Below are 15659 nucleotides of genomic sequence, written 5' to 3'. Positions count from 1 at the left end.
AGTGGTGGCCAGTCCTCTTCTGGCTGTGCCGGGTGGAGATTATAACAGAACATGGCCAAGATGTTGAAATGTTGATAGATGACCAGCAAGGTCAAATAATAATAATCACAGTGGTTGTCGAGGGTGCAACAGGTCAGCACCTCAGGAGTAAATGTCAGTTGGCTTTTCATAGCCGATCATTCAGAGTATCTCTACCGCTCCTGCTGCCTCTAGAGAGTTGAAAACAGCAGGTCTGGGACAGGTAGCACGTCCGGTGAACAGGTCAAGGTTCCATAGCCGCAGGCAGAACATTTGAAACTGGAGCAGCAGCACGGCCAGGTGGGCTGGGGACAACAAGGAGTCATCAGGCCAGGTAGTCCTGAGGCATGGTCCTAGGCCTCAGGTCCTCCGAGAGAGAGAGAGAGAAAGAAAGAATTAGAGAACATACTTAAATTCACACAGGACACCGGATAAGACAGAAGAAATACTCCAGATATAACAGACTGACCCTAGCCCCCCGATACAAACTACTGCAGCATAAATACTGGAGGCTGAGACAGGAGGGGTCGGGAGACACTGTGGCCCCATCCGACGGTACCCCCAGACAGGGCCAAACAGGCAGGATATAACCCCACCCACTTTGCCAAAGCACAGCCCCCACACCACTAGAGGGATATCTTCAACCACCAACCTACCATCCTGAGACAAGGCCGAGTATAGCCCACAAAGATCTCCGCCACGGCACAACCCAAGGGGTGGGCGCCAACCCAGACAGGAAGAGCCCCTCAGTGACTCAACCCTCCTAGGGACGGCATGGAAGAGCACCAGTAAGCCAGTGACTCAGCCCCTGTAATAGGGTTAGAGGCAGAGAATCCCAGTGGAGGGAGGGGAACCGGCCAGGCAAAGACAGCAAGGGCGGTTTGTTACTCCAGTGCCATCCCGTTCACCTTCACACTCCTGGGTCAGACTACACTCAATCATAGGACCTACTGATGAGATGAGTCTTCAATAAAGCCTTAAATGTTGAGACCGTCTCTCACATGGGTAGGCAGACCATTCCATAAAAATGGAGCTCTATAGGAGAAAGCCCTGCCTCCAGGTTTTTGCTTAGAAATTCTAGGGACAGTTAGGAGGCATGCGTCCTGTAACCATAGCGTACGTGTAGGTATGTACGGCAGGACCAAATCGAAAAGATAGTTAGGAGCAAGCCCGTGTAATGCTTTGTAGGTTAGCAGTAAAACCTTGAAATAAGCCCTTGCCTTAACAGAACAATACAATACAGCAAGAGTAAGTACTACGAGAAAAGGTCATTCAACCCTCCCCAGCCCCAAAAATAAAACATTTATTTAAACAATGAAAAATTACAAAATAAACTAGAATAGTAATAATACTAATAATGACTAAATAAAACAAATGACAAGAGACCAACATAGACACAAAGCAATACAAACAGTACATTACAGAGAGACAATAGCTACATTGATCTACAAGCTCACATCCACCAACCCCAATGGAAGTGTTTACATATCCAGGAAGGGTTGCCATATTTTCATAAAGTAGTTTAATTTTTCTTTCGTAATGCATTTGTAGTCTTCTCCATAGGAATACAATTATTCATTTCAGAGAGCCATCTTGTAATTGGGAGAGGGGAATCTGATTTCCATGTCAATGCAACACATTTTCTTGCAAGGGCGATTTTCTATAAATTTGATGTTGAAGTTATTCCCCAAATTCACATTTGTGAAGTTACCCAGAAGGCATATTTCAGGGTCAAGTGGGAAAGGCACCTCCATAATAAAGGCCAGGGTGTCACAAACATCAGGCCAGAAGGTTTCTAATTTAGTACACTGCCAAGTACAATGCAAAAAAGTGCCTTCTGTTGTTCCACATCTAAAACACATTTCTGATATTTCAGGGTGACATCTATGTAACCTCTGAGGCGTCAGATAGAGTTGGTGGAGGAAGTTGTAATGTAGAAGTCTATATCTAGAGTTGATGGTTGCTGACACACTGTCTTGCCATAGGTCCGACCATAGCCCCTCATCAATTGTAGCATTCAAATCGGATTCCTATTGCTCTCTTGACTTATGTACAGTACATCTGGTTTTGGGCATTGTTGCATTAGCAATGAATACACTCTGGATATAAATGTGTCATGGTTATCATGGAGTAGTTGTTCAATTGTCGTTAGATTTGGTAAAGTCATATCTCCAAGAGTGCTTCTGAGAAAGTTTCTTAACTGTAAATAACAAAATAAATGATTATTGGATAACTGGTATTGCTCTTTCAGATGCTCAAATCTATATAGCAATGTTCTAAATGAGTTATTCCTTTCTCATGCCAATGCTGAAAAATGTTGCAATCCAAGATCATTGGCAGGAGTCTGTTTTGCCACAGGGATGTTTTGGGTGACAAGTCTTGTTTCAGACCAAACAACTTACAAATTTCATACCAAGATCTTACTAAGTTTATGATACAGGGGTTGCTCATTTTTGTTGATATAGTCTTGGGGTTCCACTTGTAGATAATATTACTCCCAACCACTTCATTAAGAGCAAACATTTCCATCTGAGTTCAAGAAGGGGCTGGTTCAGTTTCAAATAAGAATGAAATGAATCTAATTTGCGCTGGTAGCCGGAGACCTCCTGGACTATAATCCCATGTTAATTTGTCCAGGCTCACCCTTGGAGTATTACGGTTCCATACAAATTGTCTTATGGTCTTGTTAAGGGATTGTAGGGATATGGGTAAAGATTGAAATAGGTACATCATTTTAGGCAGAACGTTCATCTTAATTCAGCTAATTTTTCCAAATAATGGAAGAGGTGTATCTATCCAGTACAAAAAAAAAATGTATGAAATGTATGCATTCACTACTGTAAGTCGCTCTGGATAAGAGGGTCTGCTAAATGACTAAAATGTAAATGTAAATGTAAAATGTATCCATCTATTCAAGTCATCCACCACATTTTAAACCAAGACAGAGTAGTTAAGCTTGTACACATTTCTTAAGTCATTATCAACTGTGATTCCTAGATATTTGAACCCCTGTGGCGACCATCTGAAGGGACCTGTTCGTTCAAAGATGTTATAGTCAAAGCGAGTCAGTGGAAGTATTTAACTTTTGTCCATATTGACTTTGTAACCTGATATAGAGCTGTATGTACCCAAACACTTCTGGAGTTTTGAGAGGGATCCAGTCAGGTCAGAGAAGAACAAAATAATGTCTGTGAACAATGAGATCTGGCCCACCTGAAAGCCCTTTATGCCAGGATCCGTTCTTATGGCCTCCACCAGGGGTTCTATGGCTAGCACAAAAAGGAGTGGGGAAAGTGAACAGCCCTGTCTACTACCTCTAAAGACTGTGAATGTGGCTGACATCATGGCATTCGTGGTGATATTGGCTTGCGGTTTATGGTATAAAGTCTTAACCCAGTTGGCAAACGAAGGACCAAAGTTAAATTTAGCAAGGACCTTGAATAGGTATGGCCACTCCAGCCTATCAAAGGCCTTTTCAGCGTCTAGAGATACTGCTATACTAGGATCGCTCCTCACACTGGCCATGTGAATTACATTGAAAACCTGCACGAATTATTGGTGGAGGATCTTTTCTGTATAACGCCTGTTTGATAGGTGTTAATCAGGTTTAGCAAATATTGTCCTAATCTATTAGCCATCGCCTTAGAAATTGATTTATAGTTGGCATTGAGGAGCGAGATCGGCCTATAGGAAGAGCATTGTAGAGGATCTTTCTTTTTTTTAATGTATAATAATAGCCGTGGAAAAGGAGTCCGGCAGGCTCTGCGTCTCAGCAGCTAAATTTAGAACATACATCAAGAGAGGAATAAGCAAATCCTTAAACTCCTTATAAAACTCTGGGGGAAAGCCATCATCTCCTGGTGATTTGCTGGATTGTAGAGAGGAAATTTCCTTTTTGATTTCTGTTTTTGTAAAGGGGCGTTCTAGTTTCTTGTTGGTCTTCCTGTGTGAGGTGCGGTAGTTCATTAACAGACAGAAATGTGTCTATCATTGCTGGTTCCGTTCCATCAGAAGTGTATAACTTAGAATAGTATTGTTTAAATGAATCATTAATCTCTTCCGGGTTGTGAGAAACTTGACTAATCTGTGTTTCAATAGAGTTGATGGTTTTTTAATTCTATTCAGCTTTTATCTGACATGCAAGACTTTGTGTGTTTTCTCCCTCAATTCATAATATCTTTGCCTAGTTCTAAGGATAGCCTTTTCAGTTTTGTAAGTACTTAGGGTATTATATTTTAGTTTTTATACACCAATGAGCAGTATGTTTCTTTAGAGACAGATTTTTGGTGTTCATTTTGTAGTAATAGGATTTCATTAATTAATTCAATTCAGCAGTGCATTTTTTTTGAGACCTTTGGTATAATACATGATTTGACCCCTAAGAAAGGTATTTAATGTATCCCAGAGTACAAAACTATTGGGAGAGGAAGGACAGTTTGTTTCACAGAAACTTAATTTTGGCTCTGATAAATTGACAAAATTCTGCCTGTTTAAAAAGAGTTGGGTTTAGGCTCCATCTATAGGTCCCTTGAACTCCATCCGGCATCCAAACAGAAAGTGTGTGGGGGGAATGATCTGAGATAGTTCTGGATAAATACTCAGTTTACACACAACTCTATGGGTTACCTGTGCTGATAGGGGAAAATAATCAATCCAGGTATTAGAGTTATGCAGGCAGGAGTAGAATAAGTAATCCCTATCTTGGGGGTGGAGCTATCTCCATGTTTCTTTCAAATGTAAGTCTTTCATAAATGATGGAGTGCATTTGGCTGACTTTGTCAATGAGGTTGCTTTAGTTGAGGATGTATTCAGAATCTGATCCAGAAAAAAAATTCGAGTTGCCCCAAACTAAGTGTTCCCTGAAATTCCGTTACCTTGGGGAATATATGTTGAATAAAAATATGATCATCATAATTAGGTGCATATACATTAATTTACCCCCTCACAGGCACAATGGCTAGGATGCAATCAGGATCACCGGCCCCAGTGTGGCTCCCAGCATCTTCATCTTGTTTAACAAACGCATTGGTAACACTCTGCTCTCTGTTTTCATTGCTTTTGCAGCTGTTTACCTCTTGTATAGCTGATGTGCCACATGGTAGGATGTTTACGTGAACACAGTTTAAAGGGAAGTTGATGTGTGCATCCTTTGCTCATGTGTCCAGGGGTCAGACAACCAAAGCAGATTCCCTTGTTCTTCAAAAAGTCCAACTTCTCTTGATGTTTCTTCTTGTTCACTGTGCAGATGCCTGTACTGTGTTCTCTTTGACAGAATGGACACTGCCTGAGTGCCACAATAGAAGGATTTCCAACCCAGCTCTTCATGTTTTCACAGCTGGAGTAACGCTGGTGGAAAAACCAAAACCACTTTTCCTCTACTTCAGAACACTTGGCCTACTCACAGGCCTTGAACCTTCCCTCACTGCTGCGGTGGGGGTTTCCCTCAGGTTTCCAAACAGGGGATGTGAGGCTATCCTGGCTTAGTAACCAGATGAGCGAACCTGGCTCTTCTTCCATTTCTCTCTTGTAGGTCATAAGCCGACTCTACATTTTTCTTTCAACTTTTACGGCAGCTTTGAGACTATGGCGCTCATATTTGATTGGCTGTCCATTTCCTCCATATATTGAACATTATCCATAGTGTTAAAGCATCCAGTGAGGAAAACTGCAAAGGCTTGTAAGGTTTCTGAATCTTCAACCTTGATGGACGGCCAACTGAGAGCTTTCTCAATATAAGCTGTGGCGATTCTATACTCGTCTCCAAAGTGTTTTTTCAGAAGCCTTTTGGCCTCTGCATACCCAATGTCAGTCTCCATATGTTGGTAACTGTGAACTAGATCTCTGGCTAATCTGACCATAACTATCCTCCTTAATCCTGTTTACAAGTAAAAACTCAAGCAGGAAGTACCAGTGACACGCTCAATTCGGAAGTGGTGAGGAGTTTACCACATCAGTCACCAGCTTCATTAAAGTACATCGTCCCCACACTGACCGTACACACATATCCCAACCAGAAGCCTTGGATTACAGGCAACATCCGCACTGAGCTAAAGACTGCCGCTTTCACGGAGCCGGACACAAACCCAGACGCTTATAAGAAATCATGCTATGCACTCTGACGAATCATCAAACAGGCAAAGCGTCAATACAGGAGAAAGATCAAATCCTACTACACCAGCTCTGATGCTTCTCGGATGTGGCAGGGCTCACAAACTATCACAGATTAGAAAGGGAAACGCAGCCACAAGCTGCCCAGTGACACGAGCCTAGCAGATGAGCTAAATGCCTTCTATGCTCCTGTCGTGGCAAGCAACACTGAACCATGCGTTCCGGACGGCTGTGTGATCACACTCTCGGTAGCCAATATGTGTCAGACCTTTAAACAGGTTTTTCACTCACAAGGCCGCAGGGTCAGACGGATTCGCAGGACTCCTACTCAGAGCATGCGCTGACCAGCTGGCAAGTGTCTTTACTGACATTTTCAACCTTTCCCTGACCCAGCCTGTAATACCTTCCTATTTCAAGCAGACCACCTGTGTCCAACAGCGCCAACTTAACCTGTCTAAATAACTATCGCCGCTTAGCACTCACACCAATATCCTTGAAATGCTTTGAAAGGCTGATCATGGCTCATATCAACACCATCATTCAAGACACCCTGGACCCACCCCAATTCGCATACCACCCCAACAGATCCACAGATGACACAATCTATATTACACTCCACACTGTCCTTTCCCACCTGGACAAAAGGAACACCTACTTCCTGACGGGTCGCCCCCAGGTGGTGAGGGTAGACAACAACACATCCGCCACGCTGGCCCTCAACATGGGGGCCCCTCAGGGGTGCGTGCTTAGTCCCCTCGGGTACTCCCTGTTCACCCATGACTGCATGGCCACTCAGAACTTCAACACCATCATTAAGTTTGCAGACGGTGGTAGGCCTGATCACCGAAGACAATGAGACAGCCTTGGGGAGGAGGTCAAAGACCTGGCAGTGTGATGACAGGACAACAACCTCTCCCTCAACTTCAGTAAGACAAAAGAGCTGAGCTAAAATTTGATTTGATTTGAGTTGCCCCATGGTGAATTTCTCCAAAAGGTACAACCTGTCTTTGCTGTTCTCAGTCCGGTCTTCGATAGCATGTTCAAAGCCATGTACAAAGAACATGTAGTCTAGTGGGTCACCCTTAAACACTGGTACAATAAGAACCTGTAGTCTAGTGGGTCACCCTTAAACATTGATACACTAAGAACCTGTAGTCTAGTGGGTCACCCTTTAACACTGGTTAACTAAGAACCTGTAGTCTAGTGGGTCACCCTTAAAACCTCTTACATCTAGACGTTCCGCTAGCGGAACACCTGCTCCAATATCCAATGATAGGCGTGGCGCGAATTACAAATTCCTCAAAAATACAAAAACGTCAATTTTTCAAACATATGGCTATTTTACAGCATTTTAAAGACAAGACTCTCCTTTATCTAACCACACTGTCCGATTTCAAAAAGGCTTTACAGCGAAAGCAAAACATTAGATTATGTCAGCAGAGTACCCAGCCAGAAATAATCAGACACCCATTTTTCAAGCTAGCATATAATGTCACAATAAACAAAACCACAGCTAAATGCAGCACTAACCTTTGATGATCTTCATCAGATGACAACCCTAGGACATTATGTTATACAATACATGCATGTTTTTTTCAATCAAGTTCATATTTATATCAAAAACCAGCTTTTTACATTAGCATGTGACGTTCAGAACTAGCATTCCCACCGAACACTTCCGGTGAATGTACTAAATTACTCACGATAAACGTTCACAAAAAAGATAACAATTATTTTAAGAATTATAGATACAGAACTCCTCTATGCACTCGATATGTCCGATTTTAAAATAGCTTTTCGGTGAAAGCACATTTTGCAATATTGTGAGTACATAGCCGGCATCACGGGCTAGCTATTTAGACACCCAGCAAGTTTAGCCTTCACCAAAGTCAGATTTACTATTAGAAAAGTTTGATTACCTTTGGTGTTCTTCGTCAGAATGCACTCCCAGGACTGCTACTTCAATAACAAATGTTGGTTTGGTTCAAAATAATCCATAGTTATATCCAAATAGCGGCGTTTTGTTCGTGCGTTCAAGACACTATCCGAAGTGTAAATAAGGGTCACGCACATGACGCATTTCGTGACAAAAAAAATTCTAAATATTCCATTACCGTACTTCGAAGCATGTCAACCGCTGTTTAAAATCAATTTTTATGCCATTTTTCTCGTAAAAAAGCGATAATATTCCAACCGGGAAAGCGTGTTTACGTACAAAAGGGAGAGAAAATAAAAGCATGGGATCCCCTCGTGCACTAGCCTGAGTCTCATAGTACTGTGACTGGCCACTATCCAAACGCGCTAATGTTTTTCAGCCAGGGGCTGCCTCGATATCATTCAGCTTTTTCCCGCCTTCTGAGAGCCCATGGGAGCCGTAGGAAGTGTCACGTAACAGCAGAGATCCCCTGTATTGGATAGAGATAATCAGAAGGCCAAGAAATGGTCAGACAGGGTACTTCCTGTACAGAATCTTCTCAGGTTTTGGCCTGCCAAATGAGTTCTGTTATACTCACAGACACCATTCAAACAGTTTTAGAAACTTTGGAGTGTTTTCTATCCAAAGCTAATAATTACATGCATATTCTAGTTTCTGGGCAGGAGTAATAATCAGATTAAATTGGGTACGTTTTTTATCCGGCCGTGAAAATACTGCCCCCTAGCCATAACAGGTTAAACACTGGTACACTAAGAACCTGTAGTCTAGTTGGTCACCCTTAAACACTGGTACACTAAGAACCTGTAGTCTAGTGGGTCACCCTTAAACACTGATACACTAAGAACCTGTAGTCTAGTGGGTCACCCTTAAACACTGGTACACTAAGAACCAGTAGTCTAGTGGGTCACCCAGTGGTACACTAAGAGATGGTAATGAAGACAACCTTTGCTGCCTTACCAGCATTTTGGTGTAGCTGAATGTTGACAATACTGCCCATGTTGTCAGCTCCACCCTGATCTGGGTTGATAGGCCTTCCTCCCCTAGTTGGAAGTTGCAGCTGCCTACCTTTTGGCTCTACTGTGTGTTAGTTGACCTATGATGAACAGTGCTGTATGTGGTGGTAGTACTTAGTTACATCATACTACTTTGACCCTGGCCCTGTGCAGTATGAACATACGTGATGGACAATGGGGATCCCTGGTCAGCCATGATGCGTGACTGTGTGTTATGGAGGCCTGTGACAACCTGAGTGGTGGTGGGCACCATTTTGCTTTGAGTAACCTTCCCCATGGTATCTTCAGGCCTTGCCATTGCATTCAGGTATCGTTCATTCAATCATCTGATTTGTTTCCACATTCCTTGAGTGGCTTCATACTCATGGAATACATTCGGCTTAGCACTGGTAGCCAATATTTCAGCTTCAAGCTCCTAACCTTTATTTTGTGCCTTGAGTTGAGCCTCCTGTTTCTCCAATGCTTGTTTACTTTTAAATGTTTCAGCTTTAACCAGAAAGGTTTCCTTTTCAGCCTTCAAATAGAGCCTGGTATAAGATGTGGTGCCCACTGTGTTGTGATCTATTTACATGTTCTGATGAGACATTGGAGATACTAGGCTGGACCTCCTCATCAGTTTTGATGAGACATTGGAGATACTGTCCCTAGGCTGGCCCTCCCCATCAGTTTTGATGAGACATTGGAGATACTGTCCCTAGGCTGGCCCTCCCCATCAGTTTTGATGAGACATTGGAGATACTGTCCCTAGGCTGGCCCTCCCCATCAGTTTTGATGAGACATTGGAGATACTGTCCCTAGGCTGGCCCTCCCCATCAGTTTTGATGAGACATTGGAGATACTGTCCCTAGGCTGGACCTCCCCATCAGTTTTGATGAGACATTGGAGATACTGTCCCTAGGCTGGCCCTCCCCATCAGTTTTGATGAGACATTGGAGATACTGTCCCTAGGCTGGCCCTCCCCATCAGTTTTGATGAGACATTGGAGATACTGTCCCTAGGCTGGCCCTCCCCATCAGTTTTGATGAGACATTGGAGATACTGTCCCTAGGCTGGCCCTCCCCATCAGTTTTGATGAGACATTGGAGATACTGTCCCTAGGCTGGACCTCCCCATCAGTTTTGATGAGACATTGGAGATACTGTCCCTAGGCTGGCCCTCCCCATCAGTTTTGATGATACATTGGATATACTGTCCCTAGGCTGGCCCTCCTCATCAGTTTTGACGATACATTGGAGATACTGTCCCTAGGCTGGCCCTCCTCATCAGTTTTGACGATACATTGGAGATACTGTCCCTAGGCTGGCCCTCCTCATCAGTTTTGATGATACATTGGAGATACTGTCCCTTGTCTGGACCTCCTCATCAATTTGTTTTATTCACAGTGAATAGCTCAAATCAAACAGTCACAGAGCTTCAATAGCATCAGTCACTTCTAACACTGTCACTGGGAACATCCATTTACAGTTGAGGAGTTACACTAGTTTTACCTTGGTCAGATGAAATGTTCGCCTCTTTACCTCGGGTCCGATGAGTGATCACGCTCATAAACCTTTCGTTCCATTCAGCGACATCTTTTGTCAAATATAAAGGCAATTCGTAATCCAGTCATGTGATGTTGCCATTAGACGCGCTTCTAAAGTAACCACAAAACAGGGAATCCAACACTCCTATAGCGTAACAACAGAAATGTATTTGCCAGACAAAGGCTCCACGTTTCCAAAACACAGGTAATTTCATAGGCTAGAAAACAAAAGAGTATATAGTAAAAGGTTTCTTAGTTCATGTAATAGTGATAAAAAACTGTATTGTAACGCCTTACCTGAGTCCTAGCTGACCCATAATGCGAACGTTCTCAATTTGAATTATACACACACGAGTTGGAATTTACTCACTTACTGGTTCCAAAATGAAACCCCTCTTTTGAAAAGGTTCTTCAAAGCTCCCCTTAAGTCTACAAAGGTAAAAAAAAAACTGATGGGCCTCCCGAGTGACGCAGTGGTCTAAGGCACTGCATCACAGTACTAACTGTGCCACTAGAGATTCTGGGTTCGAGTTCAGGCTCTGTCTCCCGGCCGCGACCGGCCCAGCATCGTCCGGGTTAGGGGAGGGTTTGGCCAGCAGGGTTGTCCTTGTACCAGCGACTCCTGTGGCGAGCCGAGGGCAGTGCACGCTGAAACCGTTGCTAGGTGGTTCCTCCTTAACCCGGATGGCTTCCGGGTTAAGTGGGCATTCTGTCAAGAAGCAGTGCAACTTGGTTGGGTTGTGTTTCGGAAGAAACAACCTCAACCTTTGCCTCTCCCGAGTCCGTACGGGAGTTGCAGCGATGAGACAAGACTGTAACTACCAGTTGGGGATAAAAAGGGGTAAAATACACAAAATAAAATACGACCTGATGGCAGAGTATTGGTTTTTAAATGAACCTTAAGGTAACCTTAAGGTTAATTTTTTAACCTTATATTATCCTAAAAGATCATACAGGAACCTTTTATTTTTAGAGTGTAGACTAGAGAGAGGTAGCTAACATAAAACACATGTTGATTCCCCCTTGGACACCACTGATGTGTCTAATTGACTATATGAATCTGTTTATCTGTAGAAATACTGACTTCTCAGCTGGGTAAGTATTAAGGCTTTGATACTTAATGTATATGATGGCTTACATATGTTAGGTTAGTCAATGGAGTTGAGTTGTAATGAGTGTCTGTGGACTGTACCGCCGACTATCAGGCCCTATCAGTTGATACTTGTAAAAATGTCAATTCTTAAACTCTTACCGTGTACCTGTTTGTCCTGTGTAATTGTGAGACTTTCTTTGTTTGCTGAAATCCGTAGTTTATTAAAGTAGCAATTTACGTGACCTCTGCAAAAGGAGACGTTGTTTGTTAACCTCCCTGGGCAAGGTGGGACGTTTGCGTCCCACCTAGTCAACAGCCAGTGGAATCGCGTGGCGCGAAATACAAGTACCTCAAAAATGCTATAACTTCAATTTCTCAAACATATGACTATTTTACACCATTTTAAAGATAAGACCCTCGTTAATCTAACCACATTGTCCGTTTTCAAAAAGGCTTTACAGCGATAACAAAACATTAGATTATGTCAGGAGAGTACCCTGCCAAAAATAATCACACAGCCATTTTCAAAGCAAGCATATATGTCACAAAAACCAAAACCACAGCTAAATGCAGCACTAACCTTTGATGATCTTCATCAGATGACACTCCTAGGACATTATGTTATACAATACATGCATGTTTTGTTCAATCAAGTTCATATTTATATGAAAAACTGCTTTTTACATTAGCATGTGATGTTCAGAACTAGCATACCCACCGAAAACTTCCGGTGAATTTACTAAATTACTCATGATAAACGTTGACAAAATACATAACAATTTTTTAAAGAATTATAGATACAGGACTCCTTTATGCAATCGCGGTGTGAAATTTTAAAATAGCTTTTCGGCGAAAACACATTTTGCAATATTCTGAGTACATAGCCCGGCCATCACGGCTAGCTAATTTGACACCCACCAAGTTTGGCCCTCACCAAATTCAGATTTACTTTAAGAAAAATTGCATTACCTTTGCTGTTCTTCGTCAGAATGCACTCCCAGGACTTCTACTTCAACAACAAATGTTGTTTTGGTTCGAAATAATCCATAGTTATATTCAAATAGCTCCGTTTTGTTCGTGCGTTCAGGTCAGTATCCGAAGGGTGACGCACGAGCGCATTTCGTGACAAAAAATGTCAAAATATTCCATTACCGTACTTCGAAGCATGTCAAACGCTGTTTAAAATCAATTTTTATGCTATTTTTCTCATAAAATAGCGATAATATTCCAACCGGGCAACGTTGTATTCATTCAAAGGCTGAAAGAAAAAAATGGAGAATTCACATGAACGCGCATCTCCAGTGTCACTGTTCTCAGTCTGACCACTCACAAAACTCCTGCTGTTTTTCGCCCAGAGACAGGAGAGACGTCATTCCACTTTCTGGCGCCTTCTGAGAGCCAATGGAAGCCTTAGAAAATGTCACGTTACAGCAGAGATGCTGTATTTTCGATAGAGATGCCACAGAAGGAGAACAAATTGTCAGACAGGGCACTTCCTGTATGGAATCTTCTCAGGTTTTGGCCTGCCTTATGAGTTCTGTTATACTCACAGACACCATTCGAACAGTTTTAGAAACTTTAGAGATTTTTCTATCCAAATCTAGTAATTATATGCATATTCTCGTTTCTGGGCAAGAGTAGTAACCAGTTTAAATCGGGTACGTTTTTTACTGCCCCCTAGCCCCAACAGGTTAATGGTGAAGGAGCAGCCCGTCATTGCACGACAGATTTTTTTTTAAGTTTCGGAAGGGGACTTTAGAATTAAATGTTTTCTGAAAAACGATGGATTTCCAGTCCAACTGACAACGATATAACAATCAGGACGTGTTAAATAATGGATATGTATAAAAGCATTGAGTTGTTGTGCCTGCTTGAAGTCGTAATGTTTTACTCCATTGCGATTATAACCGTTTTTATCGAAAACTACGGATTTTAGCAAACAAAAAAGGCACACAGTTACAGAGGACACACATAGGTACAAGAAAGCATTAAAGAATGGGGATTTACAAGTATGGACATGGGAGTGACTGGATGTGGTGACGATACACTCGTCTGGGTACATCACTCTAGAACTCATTATGGAAGATATCCTTATTACAGGGTTCTAAACTATAGCTTCAGTATATGCTGGCTTCCAGTACATCAATAATACATGGACCATTTCTAAATGTTTGTGTACAGTGATGAGAACTGTATAGCTTAATGATTAATATTGGTTAAAAATAATGTATCCACAGATTTTGTGAACACAAACTGGAGTCCAGGTAAAGGAAGAACTGATTTCTAATATTTTGAATATACTTATTCCTGGAATCTTGTTTGCAGTTATAGTATGATAGATAATTAATGTAGTACATGTTTTATTACATTGTGTCAGTGTGTTTGGCACTACATTTTACTGAAGTTACCATCAATCTCCCCACTGGCATAACACAGTTTCTCTGGACCCCCGCAAGGTCGGAGTTCGCCCCCCCAAAATAAAAATCCAAGTGTATACTTCCGATTGCTTGCCATGGTGCTGAAATCGCGACATGTCTATGCGGCTGCATGCCTATCGAATTGTTGATGGGCTTTCTGTGGTGCTAAGGCTTAGCTTTGGCTAATGGATAAATGTTAATTGGTAGACAGGCCTATTTGGTCGGTGGCAATAATGTAATTACTTGTTCAGTAATTCAAGTTGTAAATTAAATCATTGCAGATTGTAAAATAAATGTTTGATACAACCGCATACTAATCAGCTACCAGAATATACAACTGTCCTGTATAGAATACCTGACCCTGCATAACATGAGCTGTCCTCTCGCTCTCTCTCAGCTTGGACAGAAAGTTGTTCGTAAAACCAGTCTATTAAAGTCAAATAATAGTCAGTCCACCCTCAAAACACTCGCTAACTAGGGATTATTTCATTATGCAGTGTACTATAAGAAGCTATATACCGTATTTAGCTGCTATTTATACAATTGTAATAAAAGTTACACATCAAATCGCCGAACAATAAGGAAAAAAGTAGTCGTCTTGAGGATCAATTCAGCCACTATTTATTGCTGAACTCAGCGGGGTTTGTCTGGCTAATAGTTTACCCAAATGGGATGCAATAATCCAGGTAAATTAAATCAAATTAAATCCAGTTTGAGACTCCCCTGGTGTCCTGAAGTCCTCATTTTTTTGGTGTGCAAATTGAGTATTGACAATGGGCACATATTTTTTTCAAAATTCTCAATACTGCCCCCTAGCCCCAACAGGTTAAAACAAATGTTTGACTTCCACACAAAATTACTTCTTTACTTATTTTAGGTTTAAGGAAGTGTGTAGATCACATTCGTTATTGTAGAGCAATGAAAGGTATGTATTTAGATCTGCCTGCTCGATACAAATTCAGAGACTGATTTTCCATGTCTGTGCCTTGAAGCAGTCGAGCTGAATAAACGTTTTTCCAAGGACCGCCTCTTTGACGTAAAGTTGCAGTGAAGAAAATAAATTGATGTAGTGATACTTTCACCCACCAGAGGGAGGCAAATACATGTTTATTTGACGGAGGACGTTGACATGGTCCTAGTAAGGTCTGGATGGTCTTCTAACTTATAAAACGGTGGGAAATCAAAAAAATAAGTCATGTAAACATGAACAGATTTTTAAAAGTAATTTTAGTGCCTGATTTCGGGGACTGTCAGCTTGTGGGCTCCCGAGTGGCACAGCGATCTAAGGCACTGCATCTCAGTGCTTGCGGCATCACTACAGACCATGGTTTGATCCCGGGCTGTAACACAACCGGCTGTGATCGGGAGTCCCATAGGGCGGCGCACAATTTGCACAGCGTCGTTCGGGTTAGGGGAGGGTTTGGCCGGGGTAGGCCATCATTGGCGGCAGGGTAGCCTGGTGGTTAGAGCCTTGGGCTAGTAACCGAAAGGTTGCAAGTTCAAATCCCTGAGCTGACAAGGTACAAAACTGTCGTTCTGCCCCTGAACAAGT

At 42.3% G+C, this 15659-nt stretch overlaps 1 protein-coding gene across 3 annotated transcripts in view; it reads left to right on the top strand.

Annotated features, from left to right (window-relative positions):
- Positions 1–15659, top strand: part of LOC123724367 (butyrophilin subfamily 2 member A1) — a 37469-nt gene that overhangs the window by 11771 nt on the left and 10039 nt on the right. The window contains exons 10-11 of one of the 3 annotated variants that reach the window (XM_045687191.1): positions 11672–11692; positions 13928–13954. The exons of 1 other annotated variant lie outside the window; for it this stretch is intronic. In XM_045687191.1, coding sequence (XP_045543147.1) covers positions 11672–11692; positions 13928–13954 — 48 coding nt within the window. The remainder of the gene's footprint in view (positions 1–11671; positions 11693–13927; positions 13955–15659) is intronic. One more of the 3 variants, XM_045687192.1, reaches the window with a different exon arrangement.

This window comes from Salmo salar, chromosome ssa01, assembly GCF_905237065.1.
Source record: "Salmo salar chromosome ssa01, Ssal_v3.1, whole genome shotgun sequence".
Lineage (NCBI taxonomy): Eukaryota > Metazoa > Chordata > Actinopteri > Salmoniformes > Salmonidae > Salmo > Salmo salar.
Note: the sequence above shows the minus strand (reverse complement) of the source record. Positions and strands in the feature narration are given on the sequence as shown.